General features: G+C 39.7%; 1 protein-coding gene across 1 annotated transcript in view; it reads left to right on the plus strand.

Annotated features, from left to right (window-relative positions):
• The window catches only part of PYROXD1 (pyridine nucleotide-disulphide oxidoreductase domain 1), a 33,876-nt gene that overhangs the window by 14,350 nt on the left and 1,382 nt on the right, over positions 1-18,144 (plus strand). The window contains 6 exon segments of the mRNA XM_032772569.2: positions 1,482-1,642; positions 2,751-2,851; positions 6,611-6,749; positions 11,135-11,247; positions 16,932-17,054; positions 17,318-17,455. Of these exon segments, the coding sequence (XP_032628460.2) occupies positions 1,482-1,642; positions 2,751-2,851; positions 6,611-6,749; positions 11,135-11,247; positions 16,932-17,054; positions 17,318-17,455 (775 nt within the window).

Below are 18,144 nucleotides of genomic sequence, written 5' to 3' on the forward strand. Positions count from 1 at the left end.
GAGGCCAATAATTCAGCAAGATTCGAAAAGGGATTGGACATTTACATGGATAACAAGATCCAGAGTTAAAGTAATGTAAAAATAATGGAAAGGGACATTAAAGCTTGTGCTTTAGGGTTTAAACTATTCTCTATTAGAGATTAGAATGAGACCTAAAGTGGGAGTATGGAGTAGATCTGCCTACTGTGTGGTTCTTACATCTTCCTCTGAAGTCCTTCTAATACCAGGATTGGTGTTGGAATGAGGATAATGTGCTGGAGGGACTCTTGCTCCCTACTCTGAATTGAGGCTAAAGTGATGGGGGATGCTGCAGAGATCACCAAATTGGAGGGCCAGGGATAGTCTTGCTTACGGTTTTTCTCTCATCAGGCAAAGATTTTCTTTAGGTCCTGTGGTGCATGTGATCGGGTTGTGGCGGTGGTGTGTGTGTGTGTGGGAATCTTGTCATGACGCTGTAACATTTTGTACTGGATATGTACATGTAGATTTGTCTCATAAAAAGGGGGATAACATGTAATCTCCATAAGCAGTACTAAAGGGCATGAAAATAAGATGCACACTTCTTTCACTAGGGAGGCAATAACTTTGTGTCCAGGTTTAGGAATGAAAGCACCTGCCCTCCTTTAATCTAGATCAGCGTTTCTCAAATGGGGTCTGCGGACCCCAATCCAAAGGGTCCATGGGCCTCGCTGCTCAACTCCTCCCCCTCCATCCCTCCTAGGCAGGCTCCCCACCTGCCCTGGTTCTGTGCGGCTCCCGGAAGCGGCTGCCAGGTCTCTTTGGAGCCTAGACACAGGGGCGGCCAGTGAGGCTTTATTCGCTGCCCCTGCCTGAGTGCCGGCTCCGCAGCTCCCATTGGCCAGGAACCGTGACCAATGGCAGCTGTGGGGACAGCATCTGCAGGCATGAGGGCAGCGCACAGAGCCTCACTGGCTGCGCATCAGCCTAGGGACCACAGGAGCCTGGTGGCTGCTTCCTGGGAGCCACGGTCAGCATCGCCGGGAGCCTGCACCTCAGCCCCCTGCCCCAGCCCAGAGTCCTCTCCTGTATCCAAACTCCCTCCCAGAGCCCCCAGCCCAGAGCCTCCTGCTGCACCCCAAAACCCTCATCTCTGGCCCCAGCCCAGAGCCCATACCCCCAGCCAGAGCCTTCACCCCCCTCCAGCATTCCTAACCCCCTTACCCCAGCCCAGAGTCCCCTCACACACTCCAAATCCCTCATCCCCAGCCCCACCCCAGAGCCTGTGCCCCAAGCCAGAGCTCTCACCCCCTTCCTGTTTACCAACTCCCTGTCGCAGCCTGGTGAAAGTGAGTGAGGGTGGGGGAGAGCAAGCGACAGAGGAAGAGGGGATGGAGCGGGCAGGGTAGGGGGCAGGCCTCGGGTTGCTAAAGTTTGAGAACCGCTGATCTAGATGACTCATAAACAAAGATTTCCTCTGTGGCAACCCATAATTGTATCTGTTGTTGTAATGTGCTTTCCAGGTATGAAATTGAAGGATGTGAAGTGCTTTGGGCCATCAAAGACAAAGCCATTGGGAATACTTTCTTTGATGCAGGAGCAGCTGAATTCCTTATTCCAAAGCTAACAGCTGAGAAATTAGAGACTGCAATTGCATGTAAAAGAACCAAATATACGACAGAAGGTACTGCGCAAACAGTAAAATACAATCCTTGCTTTAGTATATTAGCATATTACTTGGCACTTGAATTTACACTAACATCCAATATCGTATGTGAATCTGAGATCAGCCGAATTAACAATGTTCGAAAAGCTTAACTGTTCAAAATAGCATTCACTCTTTAAAAAAACAAACGTTAGAAAGATTTTAATTATCATGCTGCTAAAATATTTGTGTAATATTGCTCTCTAAAGATTATTTAATTTACATACTGGTATGTATGCATGTATCTGTCTCTATTTGATAATGTTGCATATTATATAATTGCTGCAGCAAGTACTATTGGTAATTGGAAGCACTCTACCCTCTTAGACCCCGTGCGGCCCTTAAGTGGGAGCCCATAGGGCTCCACGTGCTGCCCTTGCCATGCCTCCAGGTACCTCCCCTGAAGCTCCCATTGGCAGTGGTTCCCCACTCCTGGCCAAGGGGAGCTGTGGGAGGGGGTACCTGGAGGCAGGGCAATGCACGGTGCCCTCTCCCCGCCCCAACCCCACCCCAGGGATGTGGTGCCATCCGCTTCTGAGAGCGGGGCCGGGGCGGGGCAATCCCGCAGGCCTGATCCAAAGCCCCAGATCCAGCCCACGGGCTGTAGTTTGCTCACCCCTGCGCTAGATGCTTTTTAAAATTCCCCCATCTGTTTTAATTTAGATATTATTATTTTTTCTGTGTTACAATGAGGGCCTGCAGTTCTCTGTTCACATGAGTAGCCCCATTGATTCATGTGAGTAAAGGTCTCCTGGAACAGCTTCTTTAATCTGTTGTACTGTTGCTGTGTGCTTTCACACTGCGGTTACTTTTCACTCCATCTCTAGTTGCATGCAAGTGGTGGCTAAGAGGTGAAAGGTATTGTTAAGAATATAAAATAATAAGATTACAATCCTGAAGTATGATGTGTTCTAGAAGTAGTGGAGTGTTTTGACTCCAGCACATTGTAATTCTCCCATCCCACCACAAGGTCACACTACTCTCTTAGTTCAGAATCCTTTGGAGTTGTGAGGATTGTATAATAGTGCATAAGGTCTTTTTATCGTGTATATGTTGAATCTGATATTCTCCACATCCTTGACTTCAGGATGTGAGAAGGAAGAAGGAAGTGTGGCAGCAGCTGACAAACTTGGCACTGCCTTAGGCCCTGATTGGCATGAGGGCCTACATCTTAAAGGAACTAAAGAGGTAAGGCTGACATCATCCTAGCTATATTTGTTTAGATGCTAGTTTAAGTGTGTGGGAATGCACTAGCAGTACAGTACCACACAGTGTTTCTAGGAATAAAACCAGAATGCACATGAACTAATTCTCCTCATACACCAAATTTTCATTTGTAAATCCAGTAACTTCAGTAGAGTTACTTCTGACTTTCACTGATGTGAGGAGAATTGGATCTACTGCTGTGCTTTTGCTCCTTAATCTTCACATACAAGCTCAGATGTTTTTTTTCCACATTTCTGTGGGATTGGGCCTGATTTTAGTTTTAATAAAGAGCAACAAAAGCTATTTGCATACTTTCTAACTTCAGCTGCTTCAAATAAAGTTTAATCTCAGAGAGAGAGAGAATAATGAAACTCACCCAAAGGTACAGCACACAGCAGTCACTTATCACTACAGATATTCATGTTTCCTTTTTTACTGAAACAATATAAATAAATTTTTAAAACCCTGGAAGTAGGGTTGTGTGGACCTATTTTTTGTTTGAAAAAAAAAAACAAACTAAAATCAACTGGGCATTTCTATGTTTTTATCAGATTTTCATTTTTTGATCTTTTTGGTCACTCTGAAGTATTTATTTGAATATAACATATATTTGAAAGACTTTCATGTGAGAAATATTAGCCTCAAATTTCAGTTTTGAATTAAATTTTTAACTATTCTAAAAAGTTAGAAAGAAAGGAATAGGCATATCAAAGTTGTTACGTGCCTCTCAAAATAATCATAGAATAATAGCACTGAAAGTGAGCACAAAAGATCTTGTAGTCCAATCCCCTGCACCCAAGGCAGGGCTAAGTATTATCTAGACCATCCCTGATAGGTGTATGTCCAACTTGCTCTTAAAAATCTCCAGTGATGGAGATTCCACAACCTCCCTAGGCAATTTATTCTAATCTTTAACCACCCTGACAGGAAGTTTTTCCTAATGTCCAACCTAAACTGCCCTTGCTGCAATTTAAGCCCATTGCTTCTTGTCCTGTCCTCAGAGGTTAATGAGAACAATTTTTCTCCTTCCTCCTTATAACAACTTTTTATGTACTTGACAACTGTTATCATGTGTCTCCCCCCCCTCCACACCCCCTGTCGTCTTTTCTCTGGACTAAACAGACCCAGTTTTTTCAATCTTCCTTCATCGGTCATGTTTTGTAGACCTTTAGTCATTTTTGTTGCTCTTCTTTGGAATTTCCCTAGTTTGTTCACATCTTTGCTGAAATGTGGTGCCCAGAAGTGGACACAATATTCCAGTTGAGACCTAATCAGTATGGAGAAGAGGGAAAGAATTACTACTTGTCTTGCTTACAACACTCCTGCTAATACATACCAGAATTATGTTTGCTATTTTTTCAATAAGTGTTACACTTTTGATTCATATTTAGCTTGTGATCCGCTATAATCCCCAGATCCCTTTCCACAGTCATTTCTAAGTCCTTCTTAGATAGTCATTTCCAATGTTGTGTGCATGCAACTGATTGTTCCTTCATTAAGTGGAGTACTTAGCATTTGTCTTTATTGAATTTCATCCAATTTACTTCAGACCATTTCTTTAGTTTGTCCAGATCATTTTGAATTTTAATCCTAGCCTCCAAAGGACTTGCAACCCCTTCCAGCTTGGTATCAGCTGGAAATGTCATAAATTTTCTCTCTATGCCATTATCTAAATCACTGATGAAGATATTAAACAGAACAGGACTCAGAACTGATCCCTGTGGGACTCCATTTGATATACCCTTCCACCTTGACGATGAACCAATGATAACTACTCTCTGGGAATGGTTTTCCAACCAGTTTTGCACCCATCTTATAGTAGCGCCATGTAGGTTGTATTTCCCTAGTTTGTTTATGAGAAGGTCATGTGAGACAGTTTTAAAAGCCTTACTAAAGTCAAGATATACCACATCTAATGCTTCTCCCTATCCACCCTGTCAAAGAAAGCTACTAGCTTGGTTTGACATGATTTGTTCTTGACAAATCCATGCTGACTGTTAATTGCCCCCTTATTATCATCTAGATATTTGCAAATTGATTTGCTTAGTGATTTGCACTGTTATTTTTCCAGATACTGAAGTTTAGCTGACTAATCTATAATTCCCTGGGTTGTCCTTATTCCCTTTTTTATAGATTGGCACTATATTTGCCCTTTTCCAGTCCTTTGGAATCTCATTCGCCTTCTGTGACTTTTTTCAAAGATAATCACTAATAGCTCAGATATCTCCTCAGTGAGTTCCTTGAGTATTCTAGGATGTATTTCATCAGACCCTGGTGACTTGAAGACTTCTAACTTGTCTAAGTAATTTTTAATTTGTTCTTTCCCTATTTAGTCTCTGATCCTACCTCACTTTCACTGGCATTCAATGTTAGACATCAAATTTAGAACAGCCTTTCCCCTAGTAGCTCTCTCCATCTCCTGAAATAAAAAATAATTTCCAATACATTCCAGTAATTTGTTGGTTAATCCATACCCTGCTGTCTTATTTTCCCAACAGATGTCTAAGTAGTTGAAAGCCCCCATCACCACCAAGTCCTGTTCTTTGGATGGTTTTGTTCGTCGTTTATAGGAAAAAAAAAACAAAACAAAACACCTCATCCGTCTTCTTCCTGGTTAGATGGTCTGCAGTAGACCCCTACCATGACATCACCCTTGTTTTTTAACCCTTTTATCCTAACCCAGAAACTTTCAACAAGTCTGTCTCCTATTTCCATCTCAACCTCAGTCCAATGTATACACTTTGGAGATACACCGCTACCTCGATGTAACGCCATCCTATATAACACAAATTTGGATATAACGTAGTAAAGCAGTGCTCTGGGGGGGCGGGGCTGCGCACTCCAGTGGATCAAAGCAAGTTCAATGTAACACGGTTTCATCTATAACGCGTTAAGATTTTTTGGCTCCCAAGGACAGCGTTATATTGAGGTAGAGGTGTATAAGGCAAAACTTCCTCCACTTTGATACCACTGTTGTCAACAAAATGTAGATGTGAGTTGTTGAAATTTGTACTGAGCTTGAGGAAGATTATGATCAAAACATAGCATGCAGGGACGCACTAAACTTACAAAAGCAATTGAAGGAAGTTTGAGACTTGACAGATTGGAGAGTGGTGATACTACTGGCACAGTCTGTGGGCATTTGATTTGCTGTAATCAATATCAAAGAATGAGAATTACACAAAGATTGAATCATAAAATGATTCAGAAAAACTATGGCACCTCTGCATGACTAACATGACTGATCCCAAATGTTAGTCATAGATTGAGCTCAGAACTGGAATAAGTTGAAATGTGGCGGATGAAACATAAGAGAGAAGGAAGGAATTCAACAAATCCAAATCTATGTATATTGTCATAAGATATAGTCACAGTTCATTTAATCAAAATGGTGAAAAATCGTGGAATTGAAATCCTGAAAGACAGGATAGTTGAATTCAGATTTATCAATTTTTAAAAAATCTGTTCTCTTCTCTAGAACTCAGTGTCAGTTGAGCATGTCTTTAGCCATTAAGTTTGTTTTGGTTAAAACTCTGTGACAAAGAAGATGATGAGAAAGCAGGTAAGTACCGATACTGAAGGGTGGTAACAAAAGGGACTCAACTAATGTGTCAGATTTCAACATTTGGGACATTCTTTTTCATCTTACTAATATGTAATTCAGGAGAAAGTTTTCTAGCATGTATGATAGTATTGTTATTGCTAATTGTATGTCTTGTAACTATCAGTTTTCTTATTTAGTTTTCTCACAAAGTTCACATTGAAACACTGTGTGAAATAAAGAAAATATACCTTCAGCAAGAATTCAAGCAGCTGCAGAAGACCTCTTTGTCTTTTCCTAAAGACAGTTCAGATAACCAGAATGCACACCCAGATGAAGGTAAATATCACAGAAGAAACAATATGCAGATACTAATTTGAAACCCTCCTTGAGAATGCAAGCACAGCAGAAGTACAATATATTTGTAGTATTTGTTTCAAAGCAAATAAAATGAATGGGGAGAGATCATCTGTTTCTGTAAGCTAGCATAGCTCCATTAAGTCAATGAAGCTATGAAAACTTATACCCTCTGAGGATCTAACCTATGGGCTCCAAACCAGCAAATAGTTATGCCTAGACTTAAGCTCACTGTGTATATATATCCTCCTCCTGTATTTTCCACTACATGCATCCGATGAAGTGGGCTGTAGCCCATGAAAGCTTATGCTCAAATAAATTTGTTAGTCTCTAACGTGCCACAAGTACTCCTGTTCTTTTTGCAGATACATTTCTTTCATTATCCTTATTTGAATGCCTGAGAGAATATGTAAGGGGGGTAATCCTGTGATGGCAGGGGAATTGACTAAGACCATCTTCTGGTTCCAGCTTTAACTTTTGATCCTCTATAGATGATTCCTATTAGAATTTTATAAGAATGTAAGAATGGTCATACTAAACCAAACCAATGGTCCATCTAGCCCAGCATCATGTCTTCTGACAGTGGTTAGATGCTTCAGAGGGAATGAACAGAACAGAGCAGTTAGTGAATGATCCATCCTGACATCCAGTCCCAGCTTCTGGCAATCAGCAGTTTAGGGACACCCAGAGCATGGGGTTGCCTCCCTGACCATTTTGGCTAATAGCTATTGATGGATCTATGCTCCTTGAATTTACCTAATTCTTTTTAAATCCAATTATACTTTTGGCCTTCACGACATCCGCTGGCAACGGGTACCACAGATTGAGGGTGTCTGATGTGTGACAAAGTACTTCCTTATGTTTCTTTTAAAACTGCTGCCTATTAATTTCATTGGGAGACCCCTGCTTCTTGTGCAAAGGGGTACATAACACTTCCTTTTTCACTCTTTCCACACAATTCATGATTTCATAGACCTCTATCATATCCCCCCCTTTGCCTTCTCTTTTCTGAGCTGAACAGTCCCAGTCTTTTTAATATATCCTTATGTGGAAGCTGTTTCATACTTTTAATCATTTTTGTTGCCCTTCTCTGTACCTTTTCTAATTGCAATATATCTTTTTTGAGATGGGGTGACCAGAACTGTATGCAGTATTCAGTATGTGGGCATACTATAGATTTATATAATTGCATTATGATATTTGCTGCCTTACTATCTACCCCTTTCCTAATGGTTCTTAACATTGTTAACTTTTTTGACTGTTGTGGCACATAGAGCAGATGTTTTCAGATGATACCTCCAAGATCTCTTTCTTGAGTGGTAACAGCTAATTTAGATCCCATCATTTTGTATGTATAATTGGAACTGTGTTTTCCAGTGTGCATTGCTTTGCATTTATCAACATTAAATTTCATCTGCCATTTTGTTGCCCAGTCACCCAGTTTTGTGAAATTGCTTCGTAACTCTTCACAGTCAGCTTTGGACTTAATTATCTTGAGTAATTTTGTATCATCAGCAAACTTTGCTACCACACTGTTTACCCCCATTTTCTATATCATTTATGATTATGTTGAACAGCACAGGTTTCAATACAGATCCTTTTGGGACCCTGCTATTTACCACGTTCCAATATGAAAACTGATAATTTGTTCCTTTGTTTCCTATCTTTCAACCAGTTACTGATCCATGAGCGCACCTTCTCTTTTATCCCATGAATGCTTAGTTTGCTTAACAGGCTTTGGTGTCAGATTTGGTCAAAAGCTGTCACCCAGATCACCCATGTCCATGTTTCTTGACATCCTCAAAGAATTCTAATAGATTGATGAGGCATGATTTTTCTTTAGCCATATTGACTCTCCCCCAACATATGATGTCAATCTATGTGTCTGATAATTCTGTTCTTTGCTATAGTTTCAAACAATTTGTCTGGCATTCCATTAACTATCTTCCACTTATCTGGTACAGAGGCTGATTTAAGAGATAGGTGACAGTAGTTCTGGAATTTCATGTTTGAGTTCCTCTAGTCCTGACTTTTACTTTTTAATTTATCAATCTTTTCCAAAATCTCCTCTGTTGAAACCTCAATTTGGGACAGTTCCTCAGATTTGTCACCTAAAAAGAATGGCTCAGATGTGGGACTCTGCCTCATATCCTCTGCAGCGAAGACCAATACAAAGAATTAATTTAGTTTTACTGCAATAGCCTTGCTTTCCTTCATTGTCTAGTGAGCCCACTGATTTTTTTCATATACTTAAAAAAATTGCTGTTAATTTTTGTGTCCTTTGCACATTGCTCTTCAGATTCTTTTTTGGGGCCTAATTATACTTGTACACTTGACTTGTCAGAGTTTATGCTCCTTTCTATTTTCCTCAGTAGCAGTGGTTCCCAAACTTGTTCCTCTGCTTGTGCAGGGAAAGCCCCTGGCGGGCCGGGCCGGTTTGTGTACCTGCTGCTTCTGCAGGTTTGGCCAGTTATGGCTCCCAGTGGCCGGGGGTTGCTGCTCTGGGCCAATGAGAGCTGCTGGAAGCGGCAGGTTCGGCCGATCGTGTCTCCCAGTGGCCGCGGGTAGCTGCTCTGGGCCAATGAGAGCTGCTGGAAGTGGCACAGGCTGAGTCGCCACTTCCAGCCAGCTCCCATTGGCCCGGAGCAGCGACTCGTGGCCACAGGGAGCTGTGATAGGCCAAACCTGCAGATGCAGCAGGTACACAAACCTGCCCGGCCCACCAGAGGCTTTCCTTGCACAAGCAGAGGAACACATTTGGGAACCACTGCTCAGTAGGATTTGACTTCCATTTATAAAGGATGCCTTTTTGCCTCTAACCATCTCTTTTACTCTGTTGTTTAGCCATTGTAGCATTTTTTCCCCTCTTACTGTTGTTTTTTCTTAAAATTTGGGATATACGTTTATTTTGAGCCTCTATCACGGTATTTTAAAATCGTTTCAATGCAGCTTGCAGGTCTTTCGCTCTTGTGACTGTTCCTTCTAATTTCCATTCAATTAACTTCCTTGTTTTTAGGTAGTTCCCCTTTGTGAAGTTAAATGCTATCATGGTCGATTTCTTTGGTATTTTCCCCTCTAGAAGGATGTGAAATTTAATTACATAATGGTTGTTAACAACAAGTGGTTCAGCTATATTCACTGTTTGGACCAGATCCTGTGCTCCACTTAGGACAGAGTCAAGTACTGCCTCTCCCTTTGGGGGTTTCCGGACTAGCTGCTCCAAGAAGCAGTCATTAATGGTGTCTAAAAATATTATCTTCATACGCTGTCCTGAGGTGACATGGTCCCAATCAATTTGGGGAGAGTTGAAATCCTCCATTGTTATTGGGTTTTCTATTCTTGTAGCCCCTCTAATCTTCCTGAGCATTTCACAATGACTGTTACCATACTGGTCAGGTGATCAGTAGTATATTCCTAGTGCTAAACTCTTATTATTCAAGCATGGAATTTCTATCCATAGAGATTCTGTGATACAGTTTGATTCATTTAAGATTTTTACTATATTTGACTCTGTTTTCTTTCACATTTAGTGCCCTTCATGCACCAGCACGATCTACTCTGTCGTTCCTGTATATTTTGTACCCTGGAATTACCACGTCCAATTATTTACCATTGTTCTTCCAAGTTTTTGTGATGCCTTTTATATCAATATCCTCATTTAATATGAGGCACCTAAGTTCATCCATCTTAGTATTTAGACCTCTAGCATTTGTATACAAGCATTTATAACATTTTTCAGTATTTAGTTGTCTGCCTTCATATGATGTATTTTAATGGGATTCTTTTCCATTTGACTGTTTCTCTTCAGTTCCTACCTGTACTTTATCAACTTCTATCCTCTCCTTTTTACTAAGATATAGAGCATTCCCTTTAATAAATCCTCCCTAAGGGATGGTTCTGTCTGAACCGTGTGCTCCTCTACGCCTGTTGGTCTCTTAAAATATAATAATCTTAAAATGTTAGTGCATTAATTCAGTAAAGCATTTTCTGGGTATTACATGTATAGATTTAATAATACTTAACATTTATATAAGACTTTATATCTTCATAGTACTTTACAAACATAATATAATCCACAGAATACCCCAGTGAGGTGGGAGCAGTGGTGAGTAGTAGTATTCCTATTTTACAAATGGGGAAACTGAGGCAGAGCAAATACAAAAAGGAGTTAATGTCAGAATGAGGATTTGATCTTTGGTGTCTAGGGTCCTAAGCCTATGATTAAAATAAGAAAAGTGGTGGGCAAATTGTGAGAATTATTTTTGCCTTGAATAATGAGGTAGGTTGTTCACAAGGAATAAGTTACTTGTGTATTTCATATCTTATTAAAATAATAATGTGCATTGGTTTTGTTCTCACTTTTTCAGAGCTGTGGCCTGTATATATGGAATTAACCAATGGGAAGATATATGGCTGTGATTTCATTGTCAGTGCAACTGGAGTTGTGCCAAATGTTAAGCCATTTCTTGATGGTAATAATGTAAGGGTCATTATTAAATATAAGTATTGACTTTCTTCTTTTTAAAACAAAAGAAAATATACTTTGGTAGCTATTTTATGTTATATTTCCTAAGATAAAATGTTGAAAGGTAAGGATTTTACATGTTGTAAACAAATTTAAAATGAGGTAAATGCTATGAAATTGAGTACTCTAGAAATTCCTAACATATTAAATGAATTTCTGTAGCGTTATGGGCTCTTACAGTTGCACCAAATCAGTATCAAAGCTGGAATTAAAATCTGAGAATTCCTAGTTCACAGTTACATGTTGACACCATGAGATCATGCTGCTTCCCATACTTATATCTATGTTAAAGTGTGGTGTTTCTTCGTACTTTAGGTCACTGAGCAAAACATACAGCTGATATTACAAAAACATCTTTGCTGCTTACCCTAGTGTTCAGTATTGAGGTTTGAAATGTAAATTGTGAATGACTGTTACATGTTGACTCGCTTGTGAAGTCACTCATACTACTTTTTTACATCCCTATGGCATATCAATAAATAAAAAAACAAACAAAAAAAAACCTTGCAAAGCTTCACCATGTACTAAAAACAACATTTTATGCTCCCTAGGGGTTCTATGCTTTCTGTAACACCAAGGAATTAATGTATGCTGATGTGTTACAATGGAGTATAATCTGGCTGACTTCCACTTCAGGTGATCTTAAGTTAAAATAAGTTTAGAATCATGGAAGTACCAATGACTGTCTTACCAATGCTACATCTGAATTTTGGAGTTAGCTCACTTTAAAAGAAAAATATGTGCAGATCACTTGTAAAACACAGCACTGATCTCAATTTCAAACTGTGTTCCAATAGTCTTTATGTGAATATGAACAGCACATATTAACGTGTTCTCTGTGTGACTACAATTTAAAACCACTGTGAAAATTAAAAGCAGCAAGGAATCCTGTAGCACCTTATAGACTAACAGACGTTTTGGAGCATGAGCTTTCGTGGGTGAATACCCACCGACGAAGTGAGTATTCACCCACGAAAGCTCAGGCTCCAAAACGTCTGTTAGCCTATAAGGTGCTCCAGGATTCTTTGCTGCTTTTACAGATCCAGACTAACACGGCTACCCCTCTGATATGAAAATTAAGTTAACATTGAATATGCCCAGCCATTTATTAAACAGATATTCAAACAGAGCACATTAAATCTGTAGTCTGTACTGATTGCCTGTTTTGGATTGAATTTGAGGTGTTGATTTTGACCTATAGGTATAAATTCCTGAATAATATGAGCCTTTCTCTGTGAGAAACTGCCATTGGGTGATTTTGGGAAGTGGGACAAGATGTCTGCTGCTGATCAAGCAAAAGGAGGTGGCAGGGAAGTAGAAAGAGAAGAGCATAGGAAGGCTGGAACAAGACTACAGAAGGCTTTTAAAAAACATGGTCAACAATTTGAACTGGATTCTGAAATGAATGGGGAGCCACAGAAGTAGTTTGAGGGTGGGTGGTGTGATAGCACTTCTTTGGATGTGTGAAAAGGTGGGAAGCAGCATGCTGAACATGTTTGATCTTGGTGAAGCTGTAAAAAAGGGAGCTGCCATAGCTAATAGCATCACTTTTTGATGTTGGGTCAGATTAGATTAATTTAGTTGGTAAATTTACAGAAGGGATTAATTTAGTCCATTATATCCAAATGGGATGCTACTGTAAATAAACTAAGTAAAATAAATGATTGCAACAGAATAGTATTGCTGTATTCAGGAACGAAGGCTGACTTAAAGTACAGGGTAGGAAAAGAATAAGCAGCCTCTAAAATAAGAGAGCACACCACATTTTTTAACTAATTTATTTTTGCCTTTTTGAATGTCTTTATGTTTGAATGATAACACTGAGTGGTATTGAGAAATTAAATTTAGTTCTTGAATATAATATGGAGAAGTGTTTTATTAGCTCAGCCAAAGCTGTTTAACCAGGGCATACATAGATAGTTAGAAAAGCTGCTTTAATGTGGCATGCCTCCGGGAACCTATTTTCTTCAATTAAAATGAATGAGTTTTCTGTTTTAACAAGACAGTTTTAATTATACACGCTGCTTTGTGGTGATGGTTTCTTCTCCTGACAGTTACAAGTAGTCATATTAGAAGCATGGATAAAGGTCACCAATTTGGCTAATAACTAGGGCTGTCAATTAATCGCAGTTAGTTCACGCGATTAACTCAAAATAATCGCGATTTAAAAAATCAGTTGCGATTAATTGCATGTATAACAATAGAATACCAATTAACATTTATTAAATAGTTTTGAATGTTTTTCTACATTTTCAATATTGATTTCAATTACAACACAGAATAGAAAGTGCACAGTACTCACTTTATATTTTTTTATTACAAATATATGCACTGTAAAAATGATAAAAGAAATAGTATCTTTCAATTCACATCATACAAGTACAGAAGTGCAATCTCTTTATCCTGAAAGCGTAACTTACAAATGCAGATTTTTTCATTACATAACTGCATTCAAAAACAAAACAATGTAAAACTTTAGCACCTACAAGTCCAGTCAGTCCTACTTATTCTGCCATTCACTTAGAAAAACAGGTTTGTTTACATTGATGGGAGATACTGCTGCCTGCTTCTATGCTGATGATGTTTGTTAAAAAAACAGTGCATCAATTAAATTTGTGACTGTACTCCTTGAAGGGGGAGAATTGTATGTCTCCTGCTCTGTTTTACCCGCATTCTGCATATACACCTCTATCCCGATATAACGCGGGTTCGCATATAGCACGGTAAAGGTCTGACACGCTGCTCTGAGCTGTATTAAGGGGGCCAGCGCCAGGCCAGGCATGCGAGGGTTTTGATAAGGGGCAGGGAGAGTCTTGGGGGCGGTCAGGGGCTTTCCCCCACCAGGGTACGTGGGGCAGGGAGCTGTGAGAGCGGTACTTTTGGGGACCCCGCAGTCCAGAGTGTTCCAGGGATTAGCAGAGGGCCGGGAGCAGCCCACTCTGCTTCCCTCGCCCAGCCCCAGCCGTTGTCACTTGGGGAGGGTTTGGGGAAGGGATCCCCCCGCTACTCATCAGCAGCAGCGAGGCAGCCCAGCCCAGCCTGCTCTGCTCCGCCAGTTCCCAGCCGCAGTGCCTCCACTTTCCAAATCTGAAGAGGAGGAAGGTGTGACACTTTTAGAAGTCTTAAAAGAGCACACTTGGATGTGGAAACTACAGAACCCAAACCACCAAAAAGAAATCAGCCTTCTGCTGGTGACATCTGACTCAGATGATGAAAATGAACGTGCCTCAGTCTGCGCTACTTTGATCGTTATCAGCAGATAACCCATCGTCAGCATGGACAGCATGTCCTCTGGAAATGGTGGTTAAAGCATGAAGGGACACATAATGAATCTTCAGCACATCTGGTATGGTAATATCTTGCAACACCAGCTTACAACAGTGAAATGTGACGCCTGTTCTCACTTTGCCAGTGACTTGAAGACAAGGAGCAGCAGCATTATCTCTCTCAAAATTGTAACCACCTTGTTTAGTAATGGCTGACCAAGAAGTAAAAACTGAGCTGGACTTGTAGGCTCTAGAGTTTTACATGGTTTATTTTTTAATGCAGTTTTTTTACATAATCTACTTCTGTAATTCACTTTCATTGATAACAGAGATTGCATTTACAAACTTGTATGAGGTGAATTTGAAAAATATATTTTTTATTTTACAGTGCAAATATTTGACAATAAAAATAAATACAAAGTGAGCAGCTTGTACACTTTTGCATTTTTGTGTTGTAACCGACTGGTCCTACAATTTTTGAGAAGTCGTCTGCTTCAGAGATATAAATGTATTTATATGGATTTTGAGTTGCTGATTCAAATATGCAATTAAAACAACTGATTGGCTACTGGTTTCTAAGATATTTAAGTTTTTACATGTTTTATTGTCTATGATATTGTTGTAGATAGTAGAGTTTTAATCGTAAATTGTAAACCTAGGTCTTTTCATGTGTTTATGGTTGCTTTACATGATATATTATCCACCTGCCTGTTTATGTAACACTTTAAAAACTCAGCAAAAGGTTATATAAATAAATTTATTATGAAACAAAGGCAAAAACTATAGTACATAGTTTATCCCTATTCAGTGTCTACTCGGCCACTTCTTGGCGTTGTCTCTTGTATTCATTAAAATGGAGCATCTCTTGTCACTGTCCAGCAATAGTCTGTACAGCAATTGATCGGGCCCATTTGCCCTGACAGCATTTCTCTCCATTGTTGCACATGTCTGTGAATCGGCTCACTGTGCTCGTCGCTCACTGCCTGCAGTTCGGGGAAAAAAAAATCTAGATGAGAGGCCAAAAACTGTATCTTTAGTGACATGTTGCAACCAAGGCTTTTGTATGCCTTGAGGAGGTTTTCACCAACAACTGTAGTTGCTGCTTGTTGTTCTGAGAGAAAATTATTGCCACTAACTGGAAGGCTTTCCATGCGGTCTTTTTCCTGCCACGCAGTGCCATGGTCAACATGCATTTCATCTCGGAAGAATTCACGAGCCTGCAGGACCAACAAAGACACCTTACCTTTAGCTTAGCTTCAACCTTAACCTTGAATTTTCCACGGAGGTACTGAATAGCTGCTCGTTTTTGTCAATGCCTTGACAAAGTCTTCATCAGGACCCAGCTTGATGTGTAAGGGCTGGGTAACAAAAATCTTCCTTGATTCAACAAGTGCGTGGATGCTGAACACCTTTTCCTCCCAGGCTCCAATTGACGTCAGAGAGTGGCCAAATCTTTCTTGATGTAGTGGGCAATCTTCTTGCACAACTATCCATTCGCAGAGAAACCAGCCAGTACTTGTGCATCCAGTCTGCAGACCAAGCAAGAGGCAACAACCTTCAGATGCCACAAAGGCTCCACTGATGTTGGTCATAGCTATGCACCTACATTGCATCATCCATGACTTCTAGGAATAACATGATGCAATTCATATCATGTATGATGCAATACCAGCTTCAGATTGCATCATTCATTGTTTTGCCTAAAAAGCAAGTACTGTCCAAACCCAGTCATAGATTTATTCATAGATCCAGTCAAAGATGTATTTTAGTCATTTCTCATTTAAATTGAGATCCCTTCCCTTTATAAGTCACTTATCGTCCGCCATTCCCAAGTCAAAGGTCGTATATACTGACCCAATAGCATATCTTGAAAACTAGAGCCAATCAACAATTTTAAGCATCATTTTTGTTCTCAGTGACCCAGAATTAGTCAAGTTTGACTACATTTATTTCAGAAGCATTTTGGCTGTAGAGCAGTGTAATTGAAATTAATGTAATTGAAATTATTATATTTGAAAATGTGGTAAACATCCAAAAATATTTTAAATGATATTCTATTGTTTAACAGCATGATTAATCTTTTTAATTGCTCGACAGCCCTACTTATAACCTTAGCCTGCATTGCCCAGTGGTAGCCAGGGAACTGCCCTGTTGGATAAGAGATGTAAATGTGATTTTAAAATTGCACGTTTTGGTTGAATGGAGTTGCTGAATATGGCAGAGACATGTGGCATGATGGACAGCTTTATGACAGATACTGTGTAAATGAGATTGGCATTTAACCAGGATGAATTTAAAGCTCTTGGGGCATTCCAATTAAATGGCTTTTGCTAGGTTGTTTTTTCTTCAGCACTGATCCATACAAATATTTAGTTTACTCTAGGTGAAGATGGCGGTCTGAAAGTGGATAAACATATGCACTCTTCAGTAGCAGATATCTATGCAGCAGGGGATATCTGCACTGCATCATGGGAACCTAGTCCAGTGTGGCAGCAGGTGAATAAATTTATATGCATTCTAATCCAAAGGCTAAATAGCACAGTATTTTTGTACATCTAATGTATGTACATACGAGGTTTATTCATGCAGTATATCTCAATAGAGTGTGATGATTCTACCTGATATCAAAGCATCTATAGTTTGTTTCTGAAGACCAAGTCACTCCTCATCTCTAGATGGGTGAGCTACTAAGTATATACGATATGTGAACTGATATGTTCATTACACATAGCATGTCTATTAACCTTGTATTTTTTTAGATGAGGCTTTGGACCCAAGCTAGACAGATGGGATGGTATGCAGCAAAGTGCATGGTAGCAGATTTTTTAGGGGAATCTATTGACATGGACTTCAGTTTTGAACTCTTTGCTCATGTTACAAAATTTTTCAATTATAAGGTAAGTAAACTAATTCTTTACACAGTTAGTTTAAAAGCACTGATTAGTTGGTATTGGCATCTGTTGATTTGATCAAACCAACCATCATGCCACTCAAACAAATTATTTCTTTGTTGGCTAATATTGACAAAGACACTGATTGTGTACTGTATATAATATTCTGTTAATGTTTCATTCTTTGTTGTTTTTTTAATGCTAACCATGAAGGCTAAACACTAGAACTGAATAGAGGGCCTACAAACACAAGTCACCTTATGTCAATGAACTTGTCCTCACATCTTTGACACATATTCCTAGCTATATCCTTATGGTGCATTCTATGGTTATATTCCTGCAAACTCAACATGGTGGCTGGTTCGTTAAATGCTTTGCATCTCAATGGACGATTACTCTTGACTAATTTCAAGCATTGGGGTTATGTTCCAATGACAGCTTTTTAAAGTAAATTGTCACTATGACCTCTGTGCCAAAATGATGGTCTTTATGTTGTGTGAAAATATCCACGGAGATGAGATTTAGATCACCAAACTTGTTTAATCTGAGGTCTAAAAGAGATGCAAATTCAGTTTTCCACAAGTGATTAAATATATCTTATTTTGCCATCTGGTTCATAAGCCCATTTTGTAACAGCTGTGAAATCATCCTACTATCAAATGTATACAGTGCGTTCCCACTGTGGTCAAATGTCA

Source organism: Chelonoidis abingdonii, chromosome 1 (genome assembly GCF_003597395.2).
Source record: "Chelonoidis abingdonii isolate Lonesome George chromosome 1, CheloAbing_2.0, whole genome shotgun sequence".
Taxonomy (NCBI): Eukaryota; Metazoa; Chordata; order Testudines; family Testudinidae; genus Chelonoidis; species Chelonoidis abingdonii.